The sequence below is a fragment of the Acanthochromis polyacanthus genome, chromosome 8 (assembly GCF_021347895.1).
Source record: "Acanthochromis polyacanthus isolate Apoly-LR-REF ecotype Palm Island chromosome 8, KAUST_Apoly_ChrSc, whole genome shotgun sequence".
Taxonomy (NCBI): Eukaryota; Metazoa; Chordata; class Actinopteri; family Pomacentridae; genus Acanthochromis; species Acanthochromis polyacanthus.
Genome location: NC_067120.1, coordinates 35,478,334 through 35,498,580, shown reverse-complemented (window position 1 = coordinate 35,498,580; position 20,247 = coordinate 35,478,334). Strand labels below are relative to the sequence as shown.

At 38.5% G+C, this 20,247-nt stretch overlaps 1 protein-coding gene across 2 annotated transcripts in view; it reads right to left on the bottom strand.

Annotated features, from left to right (window-relative positions):
* rpgrip1l (RPGRIP1 like) overlaps positions 1–19,630 on the bottom strand; it is a 31,390-nt gene extending 11,760 nt beyond the window's left edge. For both annotated transcript variants that reach the window (XR_007943698.1, XM_051951886.1), the window contains exons 1-17: positions 19,510–19,630; positions 18,597–18,692; positions 17,752–17,896; positions 16,079–16,392; positions 13,369–13,468; positions 12,402–12,545; positions 10,264–10,369; positions 8,978–9,124; positions 8,718–8,791; positions 7,370–7,509; positions 7,089–7,195; positions 5,338–5,388; positions 5,077–5,253; positions 4,532–4,649; positions 2,284–2,736; positions 1,294–1,424; positions 372–708 (exon numbers count right to left, since the gene is read on the bottom strand). Coding sequence is in view for 1 of the 2 variants with exons in the window: in XM_051951886.1 (XP_051807846.1) it covers positions 372–708; positions 1,294–1,424; positions 2,284–2,736; positions 4,532–4,649; positions 5,077–5,253; positions 5,338–5,388; positions 7,089–7,195; positions 7,370–7,509; positions 8,718–8,791; positions 8,978–9,124; positions 10,264–10,369; positions 12,402–12,545; positions 13,369–13,468; positions 16,079–16,392; positions 17,752–17,896; positions 18,597–18,684 (2,632 nt within the window). In the remaining variant the exon portion in view is untranslated. The remainder of the gene's footprint in view (positions 1–371; positions 709–1,293; positions 1,425–2,283; positions 2,737–4,531; positions 4,650–5,076; positions 5,254–5,337; positions 5,389–7,088; positions 7,196–7,369; positions 7,510–8,717; positions 8,792–8,977; positions 9,125–10,263; positions 10,370–12,401; positions 12,546–13,368; positions 13,469–16,078; positions 16,393–17,751; positions 17,897–18,596; positions 18,693–19,509) is intronic.
* Positions 19,631–20,247: the final 617 nt, after the last annotated feature.

The window sequence follows — 20,247 nt, the reverse complement described above, 5'->3', positions numbered from 1 at the left end:
TTATGCTAAGCTAACTGTTCAACCCTGTTTTACCAGCCTTTATAATAAGCTAAGCTAGTTGTTTTCATTATTTCCAATCTTTATGCTTAATTGAGTTTACCATTTCTTCTGTTTCCAGACGTTATGCTATGCTATCTTAACTGTGTCTGCTATTTCCAGCTTTTATGCTAAGCTAAGTTAGCTGTTTCTAATGCTTTCAGTTTTTATGCTAAGCTAGCTGTTTTCCTTATTTCCAGTCTTTTGCTAAGCTAACTGTTTCCAGTCTTGGACTTGAATATAACTGCCTGTTTTTATGAACAACTGACTGAATAACAACGTTTAATGCCGCTGTTGCTGACTGTGTTTTCACACATAAACAGTAAACTCCTCACCAGTGACGCTCTGGTTGTGGACCAGTCCCAGTAGAGGAACTCTGGCCTTCCCTAGGTAGGTATCCATCTGCTCCTCCTTGTAGTCAAACACGTAGAACTGCAGGAGGTCAGACTGCAGGTACCGGTCCAGATCCACGTCCATCAGGACTGCGTAGGACTTCATGTCGTTGAAGGTCGGATCACAGCGGTCATGGACGGTGGAGGTCGGGTAGTCAGGGAAGTCGAAGAACTTGTAGACGATGTAGGGACTTGGCAGCTGAGAGCCTCTGGACTGGAGGTCTGAGCAGCGCTGGACGGTGATGAAGAGTTCGTTGTTGCTGCTGCTGGACGGCTGCAGCTGGGAGGCAACGAAACAGAAACAAGACAAAAAAAATACAAAACCGAACCGTCAGATGTGGAGCTGTTTTAGACAACACTTTACAAAACCTGAGTGCTTCACGAAGCAGCAAAATAAAAACACAATTCAGTTTGTGAACACCAAAACAGTGCAAGAAATGGCAACAAGAAGTCAAAAAGTAATGAAAGACAGGTTAAAAGAAGGTAAAAGTGAAGAAAATCAGCAAAGGCTCTCCGTTAAAAGTCTGTTTTAAGAGGCAAAGTGACACTTTAAATTAAAACTACAGTTAATTACAACATGAGTTTACTGTCTGATTAAACATGTAGCAGGTTCAATGTATTCTTGCTCATTGAAAGGTAATATTGTTATTTTCCCACGCAGAAATGCCAAATATTAACCTGATTTCATTTTTTTTAATGCCAGTCTGAATTTGTTAGCTTTGAACATGGGAAGAGCATTTTTTCAGTCAATTTATATTTTGCATGTGAACTCAGAATAATGAGAATGTTTAGCTGTAGCCCAGTTTATTACAACTAATACAACTGATAAATAATAAGCTGTAGATGTCCTTTAACTCTCAGGTACCTGTGCAGGTTGACTGATGTATCCTACAGCCTTCAGCTTCTCCTTAAACAGCTGGATGGTTTCTGTCATGGGGATCCTCAGCCTCAGCCAATAATCCACTGAACCAAAGGACCGACACCCCTCACTTGTTCCTAAGAAGGAATTACATGCACGTGTGTCTGTCATTGCATACCAAAATAAACTGAGAAAAGACATCAAAATCAATTATCGCCATTAAAATAGATCTTTGACACTCCCAACCCAGACACCTGCCGACTGGTCTAAAAGGCACGTTATCTTTATTTCATCACAGAAAAAAGGGGAAAAAAAAACAAACAAACAATGCAATTCATGAGCTAGAAAGTGTAAAAAAAAAAAAAAAAAAAAGCCAAAAATAAAGTATTTGCACAACCATGAAGCCATGACTGACTCAGCTGTCACCAACAGTCACGCTACAAAAATTCAGGGTTTTGAGGTTGAACTGCTGGCAGTGTTGCCACAGAGAGACAGAGGACAACAATCAAAGCTCCTGGATCAATGAAATAAATGCAGCATGGCTCAGAAACAGTGAACAGAGGAGCAACTTGTTAGAAGATACATTCAGCATGGAGAAACATCTTTCTACTGACGATGAACAGAGTTTGTAGAGGTTGTAAAAATGTAAATTGTTATTTATCTATAGTATGTGAAGAAGCCATTTTTTCCAGCACTATTAACTCCTGTAGACAATTGTTAATTCCATGTTTTTATTTTTTTTGTATAATAAATAATAAAAGAAATTAAACTTTTATTTTTTGTTTTTGTATGATTTATGCTATTCTAACATTTTATACTACATAGAAAACATAGTGGAGCTCTCTCTCCTTCTCATCCTGGTTGTTCTGTTTCCACAGAGGTGCAGGACTTTTTAGTGCAGGTTTAAACTTTGTGTCTCCATGATCTACAGCTCTTATACTGTTTGACTTTATTATTTACCACCACCGTTATAATTATCTATCCGATTCCACTCACCGACCAGCGGTATGCTGCCGTGGATCTTCCCGTCCTGCTCCAGCAGCTGCTGCAGCCTCAGCTGTCCGCTCGCCAGCGTCCTCCAGTCCAGACCGAGCGCCTGATGCAGCTCCACCGTGACCGAGTACCTGTGCAGGTAGTCCAGGAAGCTGTCGTCCATGTTCACCACGTACCTGGAGGTGAAGCCGTATCTGGGCTGGCGTCCCGTCACCACCGGAGTGGAGTGAAGGTCGAACAGGTAGAAGGAATACGTGCAGAAGGTGGTGGGTTCGGCATCTTCCAGAACCTGTAGGGCGGACGGAGACAGAGCGGCGCTGACGATCTGAAGCTCCAGCAGGTTTTCTCCTCGTTCTAGATGCAGAGTCTCGTTGAACTCGCCTGCTTCGTCTTCATCAGTGACGTCCGGTTTAAAGACGTAGGTTTTGGTGCCGTAGGCGATTTCTCTGAGCTGAGCTGAGGAGCAGCGACAGAAAAGAGCTTCAGGTGATGGATAATCAAAACTACAAACGACCAATCAAGACAGAAAAAGCAATAAATGATCAAAACTAACCACATCAATTCAAACATTTAAGATCATTTGTGATAACATGTTGGACACAGTATACTGCTGCCGTCTGTTTAAGATTGGTGGCTGATTATCTTCATTTTGTCGTTTTCTTAGATTAGATTAGTGATTCTTTTTTGCTGACAAAGTTAGTAAAGGTGACTTTTTACCTTCGTCCCGGTTCATGGAATTATTGTTCTGCTTTCTGATTTGAATGGCCTCCTTTATCCACCTCTTATGCTTGTCGGTCTTCAATGTTAAAAGTTTGCTCTTATCCCAGTCCATAATGTGTTTGTTTCTCATGCAGTGGTCTGTGACGGCTGATTTTTTGTTTTCTTGATCAGCTTTTTCTTTTAGTGTTCTTGTCAGTCGTCTCTATTTTCACATTCTGTCTGGTGTTCCTTTTATCTTATACTGAATGCTCTTCCTGTTTCGCCTATGAATGTTTTCTTGCATGATCTGAATCCTGTGTAGAAGAGGCTTACACCCTCTCACACACCTGGGACGCCCTCCTCCGGAAACCATCAGACGGCGGCCTGACAGATCTGTCAGACCGGCCACATGATAAAAAAGACATCATCACACGTCAGATGATGCTCTGAGGAAGACTGCAGACGTAGTCGAAACAAGTCAGCAAGGTAAAGAACTCACCCTTACTCACTTTGTCGGCATAAAAGAATTGCTCATCTAAGATTGGTGGTTTGTGGAAACACCAGACAACAATGGATGAACAAAACAGTGCAGCTGTTAAACAGCACAACTGCAGCTGCAAAAAATGAGTAAGATTTAAAGTTCATGATCAAATTCTTGAAAACAACACTCCAAAAACAATAACTCTGCTCACTGAGGCTTAATCAGACACTTCAGTGGCCATCTGAAGGCAAGGCGGAGAATTTTTGAGGAGTACTTGAGCGTTATCTTGCGGTAAGTTTTGTGTTCCATTGAAGTACATTTCTGTTATTTTACAATGGTTTTGTGTTCCCTCACAACATTTTTGCTACATCTCCAGTCCCGGTTTTGAACAGCTGCGTTCACAACCAGCAGGTGGACACTGCTGGAGATCAACTTTTAAAATGAATATTAATCACTAAATGCATTAAGCGTCACATCATGTCTCCTGTCTGTATCTGCAAAGTGTTTCTCTAAGCTGGAAGAGCGTTATGACTGGACTGAACCGACACACAACTTTATATGGATGCGACGAAATGTAAAGCAGATTACAAAGTCACATAAAAGTGTTCCAAGGAAACACAAAACAAAAACCTCTCCCTGTGACCCTTGTAGGGCTCTGCAGGAGTGTTGTCAATTAACCTGCAGAAATATGAAGCGACGAAAAATATGAGCTCGAGAACAAAAACTACCAGTCAAAAGTTTGGACACACCTTCTCATTCAATGCTTTGTATTTATTTGTATTATTTTCTACATTGCAGATTAATACTGAAGATCAAAACTTCTTTCTTTACAACATAATTCCACATGTGTTCTTTTCCAGTTGTGATGTCTCCAGGATTAATCTACAATGTAGAAAATAATGAAATAAAAACCGCTGAATGAGAAGGTGTTTCCAAACTTCTGACTGGTAGTGCAACTTTGATTTACTGAGTGAAAATTACAAACAAAAATCTGAATTTATGAGAGGAAATATCAAAAGTTTGACTAAACTTGAACCTGATTCCTCAGTAGTTCTGTTCAAATGAGGATACCTTCCAGCTTCCTGATCTTTGCCGCCCTGGTGTCCAGCAGCTGAGCCTGACGTTCCAGCTTCTGTTCGTACTCGACTTTATCACTTTCCTTCTTCCGTAGCGCCGCGTCCAGCTCCGCCTCGTTACCATGACAACACAAAACAGACTTCACTGAGCATGCTTACATTTCAGGTAGCGAGCCGAGACTCTTATTAGAACAAAGTCGTATTAAGAAACTGAGGTACTAAGGTCACATTCTGCAACAAATTCCTGGCTGATGAGCTCCTTCTATTTCACAGCATTTTATAACAATCTTATCCACAAACATCCTGATATTCTGACTAGCTCAAACTGAATTACTGTGGCTTGTTTTCACTGGTCAGACAGACATTATAGATATCTGTAATAAAAAGTCTAACTAGTCATAATGATGTTATTGATAACTGCTGCTGTGATCTGAATTCCTGAGAGCAAACTTCAGCTATTTAATCCTAAAGCAGCTGCTATATGAGAGTGCAGACTGGGATTAGGCCTAAACACTGCGGCTCCACATGTTCTCCCTCCACCTTGTAGTCTTTGCTGATCCTGTTCTCCACGTTCAGCAGGCTTCTGGTCTTCTCCAGCTCCTGGATGGTTTCAGCATGAGCGGCTCTCAGCTCTCTGACGGAGCTCTCGGTGCCGTTCGCCTCCTCCTCCACCTCCTTCAGAAAGCCCAGATCTCCATTCTTCTGGGATTTACGGGTCTGAGGAGGAGACGTGGTGACGTTATGGAAGAAGACATGAGATAACTCATTGTGAGGGAACAAAAACAAAGACGTTCCACTTACTTTAATCAGCAGCAGAGCCTCAGTGAGTTCAGCCACGTCGTAATCTCCCTCCTTTAACGAAAACAGCGATGAATGTCAGAAACAGCGATGCACTGAAAAACTCAACATCTTACCAAGTCTAGTTGTCTTATTTTTAGTCAAAATGTCTCATCCCACTTGATTTAAGACAAATTCACTTAACAAATAACATTTCAGCAAGATAGAGGGACTTGTTTTAAGACAATGCATCTTAAATATCTTCTTAAGTCAAACAATCTTGAAATTATCTTGTTTTGAGTTGTACTTTACAAGAAAACTCAAAATAAGTTTAACTCTCGTGTCGTCCTGTGGGTCAAAATTGACCCGTTTTAATGTTTGAAAATGTGATAAATAAATATTTTCACAGTAAAACTTCTAATGTCCACATTTTCAACATTTTTGGGAAATTTTTGAACATTTTTTGGTGAAAAAAAAGAAATGGTAAAAATGTTTCTTAAGAACATTCACACAAAAAAATCAACCGAAATCCAGCGAATTTTGCAGGATTTTGGCAGATTTTTATGTGAATGTTCTTAAAGAAAATATTAGGAAGTTTGACTGATATATATGGAATCACTTTAGATATTTTTAGGATTTTTTTGGAAGATTTTTACTAATTTTTTGAAAATATTTACAAGAATTTTCTTGCTGAATTCAATGGATTTTTTAAAGATAAAACTTTTAGACAAATTTTTAAGGAATTATTGGAGTTTTCTTCCTGAAAGTTTTTGCTAAATTTCAGAAATTTGGCGATTGTTTTGCTGATTTTTTTTTTTTTTTTTCAGACAAGGAAACAATATTTTTTGGTGCTTGTAAATGAAGACAAGAGGAGGATTAAAACATCTCAAATTAGGAGATTACATGAAAGCAAAAATTTTCAGTTTTCGAGTAAAAAACTACTTTTTTTTAGTATATCTGACTTATTTTCAGACACCTAAGCTTGACAATCCTGGTAAAAAAAAATTGCTTAAAATAGGTTTTTCCAGCTAATTTTAAGATCTCAATATTCTACATATCATATCTTATTTCAAGAAATCTTACCAAAACATTTTTCACTTTCACTTGTTTTAAGAGGGGCATTTTTTCCAGTGTGAACGTTGTCCTTTAACATCTCTGATACTGAGACTGATCTGATACTTAATTGTAGACTAAACATGTATCTGACAAACTAAAATGACAGCTGCACAGCCATGGCCATAAGTTTGGACACAAGTACCATGACGCTTGTGAATCTTAGAAAATACCACAAAATTGTCACTTACAATACAGTACACAACTCCTGAGAACTATATTAAGTTTCATATTTAAAAAAACATCAAAAGAGTTTGGTGTCATTTTGTTATTCTTACCAAATTCGGTTGCGAAAGTACTGCATTTTTTTTGTTATTTTCTTCTAATATTATGTTTTGGGAACAAAGTTCTTCCAGTTGTTGGAATTTATTGATAATATTATATCCCTTGTTGATTTGTTGACTAATTAAACTGGTGCTGTCAAAAAATATTAGTTATGTTCTGTAATAGACATCAAAACAGACATAAGTCATGTTGTGTCCAAACTTATGGCCATGGCTGTAGCTTCTACATTTACAACATATTCTAATTGGTTTTAATGATTGATCTAAAGGTACAAAAGCAAACGTGAAAAATGTGACACTGTGCAGGACATATTAATTATTATTGATTTGTATTAACTCTGTGATCGGGGTATTTATTGTAAACTCAGTTCATCTCACTCTGTCGTAGAACTTCATCCGTCCGTTCAGCTCCTCCAGCTGCTGCTTCTGTTCCAGAAACTGGATCTGAAGTTTCTTATTTTCTTCCATCAGCTTCTCATTTGTATCTGAAGAAAGAATCGGAGGCTAATCCATATTATTACTATTTCTTATTACTTCTGATAAATATCATGATTTACGCTCCACTCTGCAGGAGGAGCATACGCTTCATGTTACTGGAGGTAAATCTCCTAATCATAGGTTGTACGTTGGAAATAGAAGACTTAAACATCTAAACGTACCTCTCTCAGCCTTGATTTTATCCAGGATTTCGTTTTTGTCGACAAGGTCGGCCTTCAGCGCCGTCTCCAGCTGAGAGATCTGTAACTTCAGCTGCTGCTCCTGAATCTGCCATTTTTGCTGCTGAGATACATCGAAGGCGCTGCAGACACACAAAACTGAGGGCGTAAATATCTGATTCACAAGCATCGACGGTGAATATGCAGGGAGTGACAGCCGAGTGCAGATTAGAGCTGCAGAAATGAATGGAATAGTTGTCAATTATGTGACTATGTCTCATACTCAGCCAACAACACAATGTGAAAAGTACAATACACACCACTGCCTCATTCACTCTGATATTTATATTCATATTTGTAAACAGACTGTTTGCACTATCTTAAGATTCATTTGCACTGAAAAGGAGAAGCTCTCCAATCTTGTTATACACTGCATAATAAAGCATATTCTATTATTCTGATAATCAATTTGTCTGTAGAAGTAACTTTTTAAATTCTAAATAGTCTAAAATGTTCACATTAAAGCAGCTTCTTTATATTTTCTTCTTTCTTTGCACCACATTCAAAGATAACGCATTAAAAGATTTATTAAGAATGGGAAACCTGTGTGACAGTAGATGTAAATAAATAATCTGTCTTAGATGGTTTTAGGTTCCTGCAGAAACTGATAAGTTGAGAAAAAAATCAGTCAATCAAAGAAACTCGAGGGCGTCCCTAGTGGAAGTCTGCTCACCAGCTTGAATTACTCTTCAGATTTGTTCTTTACTTGCTCCAGTTGAACAAGCATCTGAAAGAATAAGGCTAAAACTATCTTAGACGCCATAAGAATGAGACTGAATCTGAGTTTATTGAATTCATCCTCAATATCAACATGGAAACAGCTTTATTTTCATTACTTGATTATTGATTCTTTAAGCAATTTGTCTTCTTTGTGAGAGCTATAAAGTGACTCAATCAGCAGCTTCACTATCTGGTCTTGTAATGCAGAATTATAAATCTTAATTAAAAAAAAAAAACTACATCTAAGTAACTTATATACAAAAGGACAGTGACATTCAAAAGTGTATAAGTTCTGCTTTTACACAGTCTGCAGTTTATTGCAGCTTTCTTTCCTGACTTTGCCGCAGCAGTTTGTTAGTTGTAAACTCCTCACATTGGTTTAGGATTGTATTTTGTTCTTCCTGTGATAAATCTGCAGCTCTAGATCTGCATGTCTGTGAACCTGTCCAGTGTGCTCAAAACCAAGTTCAGAAGCCCTGCAAAACTTATCGAGTAGACAACCAGCTTTGTGTGGCCTGTCTGCAGTTGTTCAGGTAAACCAAACCAGGTAACATAAAGATGTGCTGTTCACCTGCTGACCAGTTTGTCATAGTTGTCCTTCAGCAGGTCTCTCTCCTGCTCCAGCTCGCCGATTCTCTCCTGCAGCTGCAACAACAACAAAGGAAAGAAAAGTAAGAACTCAGCCGTCCTGCAGGTATCGACAGGTGAGTATTAACCTGTAACCACGGTAACCGTACACAACAAACACGGCCGCTGCTAGAGCCTGACTGCATTCTGAAGGCATAAAACGATTAAAACTAGACTGACTGAGATGTTTCACAAAACGTTCACCTGCTCCACCCTCAGCCTGGAAATGCTCGAGCTCTGCAGCTGCTTCTCCAGATCCACACTCTTGAGGCGCTCGTCTTTCAGCTGAGCCGACAGCTCGTCCACCTTCGCCATCGCCGCTTCATGACTGGCCTTCAGTGTCTGCTGACTCTGGAAACCACAGATTCACTTTCTCAACTCATTTACCGACTGCAAACCTCAGGACAGCAGATGCAGGTCACTGTGATGTGGAACTCGACATTTTTTCTTCTCTGTTGTCATTTATGTCTGAATTTTTTTTAGCATTTTATAGGTTTTTTTTATTTAGAAATTGACTTCATGCATTTTAATTGGGCTTTCTGCACATATTTTTGCTCTTGCCTATCTTACGACGTGTACAGAACTTCGTTTTTAGAATTTGTGGCATAAATTTGTTCACTTAAGAGAACATTTAGTTTGCGGCTTCAGTGATTATTTAATTAATTTATTAGTGCACAAGAACTCTTTGTCCTATTATGATGCTCAAATACTCATTTGAGTCCCTAAAGATGAAAAAATAATAACTGTCACACATCTTATTAATGAAAGAGCATCCGATTTTAGAGGTTTCCTGATTCTAAGTATTCTAAATTCTTTATTACAAACAGATGTTTTATTAATATGCACGGATAAATCAATGCATTTTGGCTCAGAGGGTCTTCTATTCTTCATCTCATCAGCAATCAGTGACAATAAACCCTGACACTTTGTTTGTTGATGCCTCCTCTCGCCGTTCATCACGTCTTCTTCCCGGCTGTATTTATGTAAAAGGAGCTTCCACTGTTTGTCCAGCAGATCGATATGTGGAGCTCATTAGGCTCAGAGCTGAGAACCAGGACCTCTGTGATCTGGTTTGTAAAAATGTCAGCAGGCGTTTTATTTTCCTGCTGCTCAGGTCTGTTGATGTGAATCCAATAATGTTTGTGTTCATTCATTTAGCAGCTGTAAATAAACAGCTGATGACTGAACTGAGTCGAATCTGAGACTCTAGTTTCTTAAAAACAGAAATAAATCTAGAATTAATGAGATTTGACAGGAGATTTAAAGTGTTTGGATGTGATAAGAGGATCTGATGCTGGATTATTGATCCCCTGAACCCGAGCGGTTACAGAGAAAACTGAGCCTGATGGGAAAATCAGCACCATAACATGATGTCGACTCGCCTCAGACTGTTTGCTGATTTGTTATCTGGGAGACAACAGGTGAAATTGATTTGCTGGACTCATTATTTTTCCCTGTGAGTTGATTCCGGCGAGGAGGAAGCGCCTCACCTCCTGCAGTTGGAGGAATCGACCCTCCAGCTCAGCCACGGCGTTGGATCTGTCTTCCAGCTGCTTCTGCAGTTTGATCATCGTCACGTTGCTGCTGACGTGAGACCTGGGAGGAGGAGAGGTTTGTTTACAGCTCAGAAAACATGGAGTCTCCTCTGTCTGTTTAATGAAGAGGTTGAACCGAACACAGTCGGCGCGGATCACATTCAGGCTGAAGTCAAACTGAGACAAAATTGCAGATTCTCCATTTTCTATGTGCTGATGAATGAAGGACAAAAGCTGAGATAATAAAACTCTCAGCGCCTCCTAATACAGTTAAAGTCCTACACAGACGGCATTATTCAAAGGCAAAACTCCACAAAATCTTCCCAGAAATACTGCATATTCCTGACACGGAACAACTGATTTGTTTTCCGCTAATACTAATGGCGATAATAGGCAATCGAGAAATCCCGATAACTGATATTTGAAAGCAATACAGATTAAATGAAGTGTTTTTGACAGCATGTGACAGCAGAGAACCCATCATTCATATCTACATTTCTATATTAATAAGGGTGAGCATAATTGAATATGTAAAATAGAAATATGAGTGGTCATTTTGTTATTCATTTGTGCTGTTCTGTGTCTCGTTTGTTGTTGTCTTTTGTCATTTCTTGGCTAATTTTGTCATTTTCTATCTCATTTTGGTCATTTTTTTGTCTTTGGCACGTTTTTGTCTCTTTGTGGTCACTTTGTCTCTCCTTTTGGTTGTCCTGTGTCTCGTTTTTGGTTGTTTTGTTTCTCATTTGTTTTGCTTTTTGTCATTTCATGGTCAATCTTGTGTCTATGGGATCAACTGACCAGTTTGTCTCCTGGTGTTCTTCTCTATTTTCTTAATATTTCACTGTTTTATCACTTTTATTGTCCGCTAAGGTCCAGATCTTAAATTATTATTATCGTTTTCCAGACTGTGTTTGAAGTAAATCTACCACTGCCTTCTAACTTAGCCGCCAGCATTAGCATTAGCATTGCCTTTAGCGAGTGAGTGAAGCTAAATTTCCTGGTCTGTGTTTCTTGCTCAGTTTTTGCTGCTTGAGAGATATTTCTGAGACGACAGACAGAGAGGGGGCTGCATCAGACCTGAAATAAAGCATTTCATTTATCAATAATAGGAAAGGTTCTGAATTTGTCATAAATGTAGGCAAACAGGGGCAGACTTGCTTCACTGTTGGACTATGAGCCCTAAACTGCACAACATTTGGGGGCAATGTTTAAAGCTTTTAAAGTTTGTCAGATACAAGTAAAACCAACAAAAGCTGTTTTCTAAATCTAAAACTGTTATGAAATGGTAAGAATTTTATGATTAAATGCTCTTTATGATTTCAAATTACTGCATAACTGTGTGACTGTGAACTCATAAAACAATGTACTCGTTATATTTTCATGGCCAGAGTTAATCATGAAAATTTACTAAGTTGGTCTTGCAAGCAGCTGGTTGAAACATCCTGTAAATCATGGTTATGTAACTTATTTATGCGCCTGTATAAAAGCTAAACTGTTTCTTTATATTGCCAGTCACTTGTTCACGTTGATTCCTTGTCGCAAGTAAAATATTCGCTTTGACTTGAGAGACGACTGTGAATGTTCTTTTGAGCAAACAGTATTCCACTGAAGAATTTTCTTCACGAAAACCTACTTTCTTACAGACTTCTCTGTGCAAAGAAGCACATTTAAGATGACCCGGACAAACACTGAACTCTCCCACTTCTAGTAACATTTCTAGAAGAAGAAACGTTTGGGTTTTTTTTTTTTCTCAATTTAATCCCAAATTTGCAGTGTTACAGCTGCAAAGGGGATAAAGCAAATGTGTGAAGAAAATCAGCAGAAAATAGCAATAAACCAAAAATATACAAAGTACTAATTCTTCCATATGGGGCTAATCAGAAAAAAAATATTCTGGATGTGGAAAATAACAATAATGCACAGATTCTTCCATAAGTAGAATTTCTGGTCTTGGACATATTTTTACTTATGTAGAAAATCAGACACACACAGTAAATTAACGTTCACACTGCTCCCCCACTGGCAGCATTTCTGCTCACAGAACAGCTTTAATTAAAGGGTCAGTTTGCCCTCATTACAAACCAACACGTTACCTGAGTTTGGAGGTTTGCTGCTGTCGAACCTGCAGGAGTTTCTCTTCGTACTCGGCCTCCTTCTTCCTCAGTTCCTCCCTCAGCAGCTCTGAGATTCCTTCCTGCTCCTCCATGTGGCTCCGCTGGGACTCGATCACGTTTTCTCTGGACACACAAAGTCACAATTCTGCAGTTATTTACCCTCATTACAAAGGGAGCTAGAATGAAATGATTAGCTCACGGCTATTTAATTAAACGGCAGTGATGTGGATAAATGATTTGATTGATTTTCTGAAGAAACACAGAGTAAATTCTGTAATTCCAGCTTCTTAAACGTGAATATTTTCCAGTTTCTTTCTTCCTCTGTGGCAGTAAACTGAACATCTTTGGGTTGTGGAAAAAACTCAACTTTTGTCATCTTGGTTTTTGAGAAATAACACACTTTCTTTAAATTTTTGTTCAGTTAGAACAACAGCAAAGACCAATGAGTGACACAAAATTAGATACAATGCAACAGGAAAGGACAACGGCCACAAAGATACAGAACTACAATGGACAGCGGAGATTCACAGTAACTTTAGAGATGCAAAACAACTACGAAGACTTGGAAGCAAGATGTAAAACCACCAAAAAGTGACGTAAAACAACTATAAAGAGACAGAAAACAGCCACAAGTGATGGAGAAACAACAGAGATGCAAAACATCACCAAGGAACATAAGATGAAATGCAAAAAAAGACCAGACAGATACAAGACGACAGGAAAGAAAAACAAGCAAAGACGGCTACAAAGTGAAGCTAACGGGTTCACAGGAAACACCTAAGCTGATATCTAATGGAGTAATTTTTCTAAGAAGCACCATCTAAATTCTGGTTCCAGCGTCTTAAATATGAATATTTTCTGGTTTCTTTCTTCTCAGTGACCACAAACCAGTCACTATCACCCAGCTGTGAAGCACAGCTACCTGACGACATTATTCGGGACTCACAGGTTTCGTATTTCAGCCCTCGCCTCCTCCAGCAGACTGTGTCCATACCGAGGCAGCTGACCGATCGGAGGTCTGCCGCCTCCCTCCAAACTCCTCGTACCTGCAGGAGGCAGATTCACAGACCATTTGATAAAACAGCACGACTTTCACCAGTAATGTGGAGACACTTGGTTAAGAGAACACTGCAGGAAAAAGACAAACAAATGAAGGATGAACATGAAGTAATTAGGGTCAGTGAGGAAGATGCAGGAGACGGGGAAGTAAAACTAGATTTAGTGGCAGAGAAGAGACTGCAGTAACTCTGGTGGCAGAAGAATGAACACATCGACACGAACAGTGAAAACAGGAGTGTTTCAAATCACAAATCAGAGTTCTAGTGACTAAATTTATGTGCATCCCTGCAGACATGGAAACCAGCACGATGGTTAGTTTTAAACAGAAAACTCATTGTGGAACATGTCTTGGGTTCATGTAGATCAGGGGTGTCAAACATGCGGCCCACAGGCCAAAATCACTCTGCTCAAGAGTCCAATATGACCTGACTTTGTAAAGTGTAAAAATTACAGAGAAGACATTAACTGCCATCTGTACACTGGTAAAACTATAAATTTAAAATAATTTATGGACCATGACAAGTTGTTTTGGTCATAAAGTAAAATACTAGATTGTTCATTGCTCTTTTGTTGTTTTGTACAGGCAACAGTATCTGTGGGTGAGGTACAGGTGCTGACACGCTCCACATTGACACCTGCTGGCTCTTAAAGTCATTACAGGTAAAATTTACATTTAATTAAATAATATTTAAAACTTAATAATATAGAATAAAATATATATGACATTATATATAAATATAGACATACACATATACACACAGGGTGTCCCACAAAAAAATGTATACATCTTTTAGCAGCTGATAACTAACTAACCTCACACCACTAGACTTCTTTTTATGGGGATACCTAAAAGACAAAGTCTACACAATGAGACCTGCAACAGTCACTGAACTGAGAGCAACCATTGAACGTGAATGCATGCAGACACCAAGGGAATTGTTTCATGATGTGTGCTATTCCATGACAAAGTACATTTTGACAGGTTTGGAACCCTCAAATGCTCGCCAAAATTACCACACACATCAGGACTGCTGAAGATTTGATATTTTAAATGAACTGCATATGTGTGTGGAAAAACAACTCCATAGCGCCGCCTGAAAAATTTCAAACATTTACTATGGTCAGTACCTGTCACCTACAGCTATGAAATTTGGTAGATATAAGTAACTGGTTAAAAGGCACAAAAGTGTAATTGACACCCATGCCCAGAACCCAACAGGAAGTCGGCCATTTTGAATTATGGGTCATATTTTTGACAATTTTGGGTCATTTTTGACTATTTTCAAAAGCTATACTCAAACAGGGTAACACAGAGAGCTGAAATTTGGTCAGAATGTACAGCAGGCATAGCTGATCAAAAGTTATCAGAATGCTTCGTAAAAGTCTCAGGGCGTAGAAATGGCGACGCCTGGAGATTTACAATTCACCATGAAACAGGAAATGCTGTGTAACTGCCCTGAACATGCTTCAATCTGTATGAAACTTTACATGTATGATCAGAGACCTGCCCTGATGACAGTCACATGCAGATATACAGCCAAAGTCATAGCGCCACCTGGTGGATGGACAGGAAATGCTGTATAACTAGCTGTACATGCGCCGATCTGCCTGAACCTTTACATGTGTGATCAGAGTCCAGTCCTGATGACATCAATGGGCCCAAATGCACTCTCGGTCGCAGCGCCCCCTATTGGACATGTGTGGATTCGCTGACCAGCAAAGATGCGAGGACCCGCTTGCAGCTTTAATTTATTTTTTTTGTTTCTCATTTTTGTCATTTTTGGTCTCTTTTGTGCCATTTGTGTAATTTTTTTGTCTTGTCGTCGTTTGTACATTTTTTTGTCGCTATGTAACGGTTTTGTCCAAATTTATGCTTTGATACGTGTCGTTTGTCTCATTTTTTGTCGTTTTGTTTGTCGCTTTTTGTCATTTTGTATCTCATTTGTGTAACATTTTGTCCTGTTTTTTTTTTTTTTTTCTGAATTGTCATTTTCATCATAAAGTAAAATACTGTATCGTTCAGTTCCAGATACCTGGGACTAAATGTGTTGTGCCTTTGTTGACACTCTCATCTGTAGCTTGTAACGTGAAAATGATAAACTGGAATTTATTTTCCTTAAGAAATTTCAGGTTGTTCATAATGTTTAGTAAAAAGATCATTCCTTAAATGTGAACATTTTTGCACTAAAACAAAGGAAAATATTTGGAGTTGGTGTTATTTATAGGTTATTATGCTGTAATTTTATTGGTCCAGCCCATTTGAGATCAAACTGGGCTGAATGTGGCCCCTGAACTAAAATGAGTTTGACACCCCTGATGTAGAGAGAGAGAGAGAGAAAAAAGAAACTGTAGGTCATGTAACTCAATAACCAAGTCACCCAGCCTGACACTGATGAATCGCTGAGAGTAACTTTTTAAGAAAACAGTAAAATTTGTGTGTTTTCAGCCGCACAAATGCAATTATTCTCTGTTTTCTTCGGTAGACAGAGTAAAAACTAGGAAACTAGGAGGTCATTATAAATTTTCTGACATTTTTAAGACGACTAACTAATTAATAAACAGTCCAAGTAGTTGCTTTATATTGAAAAAATACTGACTTTTCGGTCGAGCCTGAGAAGGAGACGAGGCGCCGTCTCCTAACCTCTTCAGTCCAGAGTTGACTCGTGGCTGGACGTGTCCGTACGGCGTCGGCCTGTGGCTCTGAGAGTTGATCAGCTGCTGCTTGGCCAGTAGGAGGCGCTGCTTCAGTCCTTCGTTCTCGGTTTGTAGCCGCCGAACTTTATCCTGCAGCTCCTCTATCATCTCCTCCATCTCCACGTCTCGAACCCTGGACAGCGGCTGAGCTCCTCCGGCTGCCAGCTGCTCCATCCGGCCTCGGTCCTTCACCAGCCTCATCAGCTTGGTGCCCAGTCTGGAGGAGACGCAGGATTAAAGCAGAGTTACAGTGCGAATGTGTGGAAGTAAAAAGGACATTTGGAAAGTTATACATTAAGTTCATCAGGAGTGGTATGTTGCACAATTTGGGAAAACAAACTGCTGGGAGCTCTAAAAGTTTAGTTTGGTCTAATTAAAGAAACTATCAATCTGTGAAAGAACCCAAAGAGACAAAAATATGACACAAAACAGACACAAAACTAAAATAAAGAGACACAAACTAACGAGAAAGATACATAACAGGACCAACAAGAGATGCAGAGCAACAACAAAGAGACATAAACCCAGCACAAGGTTACATAAAACGATCACAAAGAGACACAAAGCAACACAAAGGAACAAAAATCAACCAAAAGAGATACAATATGAACACAAAGAACCACAATATAACCAGTAAGAGACACAAACTAACGAGAAAGATGCATAACAGGACCAACAAGAGATGCAGAGCAACAACAAAGAGACATAAACCCAGCACAAGGTTACACAAAACAATCACAAAGAGACACAAAGCAACACAAAAATCAACCAAAAGAGATACAATATGAACACAAAGAACCACAATATAGCCAGTAAGAGACACAAAACCACCACAAACAGACAAAAAAACTATCACAAAAGGACACAAAATGACAACAAAGAGACACAAAATGACCACAAATACACAAAAACTATCACAAAAGGAAATATATTGCCAACAAAGAGGTGCAAAACATCCAAAAAGAGACACAAAAGAACCAAAACAGACACAACATGACCACAAGTAGACAGCAATGATCACAAAGACAAACAAAATGACAACAAAGAGACACAAACCATTTAAAAAAGAGACACAAAACAACTAGAAGAGATACAACATGACCAATAAGAGACACAAAATAACCACAAAGAGACACCAAATGGCAACAAAGAGATGTAAAATATTTAAAAAGAGACACAAAGCAACCAAAAAAAGACACAATATGACTACTACAAGAAGGAACATGGCAACATACAAAAAATTACCAAAACAAGACACAAAATAACAAAAAAATACCACAAGACAACCTTAAAGAGACACAGAGAGATGATGTACTGTTTAATCAAATTTTTAAAATGTATAATAATAAGGGTTTTCACTAAAAGCAGCACTATGTGTCAACAAGCATTTGAGTAGCTCATGTTGGTGTCAGAAACAAGCATGAAAATATATTTAAAACCCTGTGTAAATTAAATAAAGTCTGTCAAACACCTTTAGACTTTCTGAAAAGTGTATTTCAAATGCTGTTGATGAAGTCAGGAAATAAAACCTCCTGTATTTGTTTGTTTCAGCTCTGTGTCACAATGTTTGTCTCACTTCTTAATCTTGTCGTCCTGTTTGTTAATGTGCTGTTTGAGGAGCAGCGTCTCTTCGTTGACACGCAGGAATCGATCCTCCAGCTCTTCCCTGGACACCCGGGAGATGTCCTGTCGCGCCCGAGCATGCTGGTACACCGACGAGTCTGAAAACAACACATTTAAAAGCATGAAGACCTAATGCCATGCCAAAATCACAGCTTTGAAGGATTTAAACAAGGATGACTTAATAAACTTTCTGTAGCTGAGAAGCTATTTTAAATCAACACTGATATCAACGTTTATTTACTTCTGATACTGATCTGTATTTCCACCTGACCAACATGCAAAATCCCATTTAAATCTGTCAAAACAACACACACGTCTGAAACTAAACTCTACGGAACCAATATTTGTTTCAAGGTAAGGTTTGCTAACTTAGGAACAGAAAAGCAGAGTAAAATATGCTTATAGCATAAAATATACACTTACTGATGCGATTTCTAATTTTAAAAAAAGGCATCAGTTTAAAATTTAGGAACTTTTACGGTAAAAAAAAATACGACTTTGAGGGCATTTTATGATCGTTAAATATCAAATTGTAGTTCTACTGTCAACAGCAAATGCACAAATACAGCTAGGAAGGCTCATTTATTATTACATGGCATAATTTCAAGCTGATATGCAGCAATAAAATATCAGTATCTACCAATAAATACCTTACTGGTCATCTTAGAATCGGTGCAATTACTGTAAAGTCAGTTTTGGATCCTTTAATATCTAATTAATATTACACAGAGGTGTATTCAGTTTGACATCTGTTTCACAGAAAAGCACGATAACAGTGGGTCACATATTTTAACAAACCTTGTGCAGCAGCTGTAAGTCTGGACAGGGTGACTGTGATGTCTTTGACCGGTATATCTGCTGCTGTCTCATCCAGTACAGAGGACATATTTCAATCTGAAAAATAGAGCTCTTTAGTTAAATCCAAAGGCTTTAACATCTATTTTCACCCGTCAGATGCTGAGAATAGGTTTAGTGATCAGTCCTGGGACAGTACATTAATGTAAACCGTTCTGAACAACCTCTTGCCAAACTTCATTTTAAAAGTCCACTAATATAAACTTTTCTCCGTGTGGGGTTAAAAACACACAAAGCAGAACAACACTTATCGCATTTAAGTAAAGGCTCGGGTCTTGTGATGTATTCGGCATACATGTGACACGTCAACAGAGCGCAATTTTAATATTATTTATAGTTTTATAGCTTTATATTTGGCTGTCATCACTTGGTACAAAAGCCAGCAACCTGACGCAAGCAGCTTCAACAATTTGGAATTTCACTGAACTACAATCTGTTTGGTGTGTTGAAAACGTGCCGAAATGAAAACTGCCTATTTCCAATTCTTCGGTTTTATTAATTGTATGCCTGAAATTGTGTGTAGTGTTTCTTTCAGCAGAAAAAACGAAAAACTGCAGAATTTAAACGGAGTCTGGCGTCACTTCCTGTACACTTATTTTTTGAAAATATTCGCAATAAGAGAAAAGAAAACATCATATTGAGGTAATTAAAGACATGTGGTTGAAAAGCACTAATAGTTGGCTTAGTATATCTCCATCCAAATTTCAAACTGAGTTAGTAGCTGTAGTTAGCATCTTGACCCGGCTAACAGGTTAGCTTAGCCTTCTAATGAAGTTATTATGAGACAGCTGTGACACCGGAAGCTCCGTATTTTATCAAACTGCCCTTTAAAGCTTAGTTGTGAATCATTTCTTACCTATTACGCCAACTTTAGTCAGTTCGGAATTACGGTTGCTACTGAAAACAACCGCTCGTCATGTCGTTATGGTACAACAACGCATGCGCTGTGCCAAGAGATTTGTGGGATTTGTAGTTTTCTTTGAACTGGCAGCTTTAGGTGATTCACCTTGTTTGTTTTCTACTCTAAACGCGTTGTACTTTCCCTCTAATAAGGCAGAATTATTTATTGCTTTAAAGAGACACAAAACAAGCAAAAATAAAAACAAAATAATCAAAACCAAACATAAAAATATGACAATGGGGCACATCACAACAGAAAAGACACAACTAAAAAGAGACATGAAAGAAGCACAAATAGATGAACCAACCACAGAGACTCAAAATGAGGAGAACATTATGACAGAGAAACATAGTGACTAAAAATAGACACAAAACAACTGCATAAAATTGCTGTGAAGACCCACAAAAAATGACAAAGCGAGGCAAACAACAAAAAATTACAAAAAAATAGACACAAAATGACCAAACAGAGAGGCAGCAAAGACACACAAAATGATTTCAGACAAAAATTTTCCCAAAATGACACACAATAACCGCAAAGAGACACAGAACAACCAAAAGAGTTCTAAAATTACTCCAGAGACAGGAAAGAACTAAAAAAATACCACAGAGACACAAAATTACCACAAACAGACACAAAACAAATCAGACAACAACAAAAAAGACACAAAAAGACCAAAAAACTCATAAAATG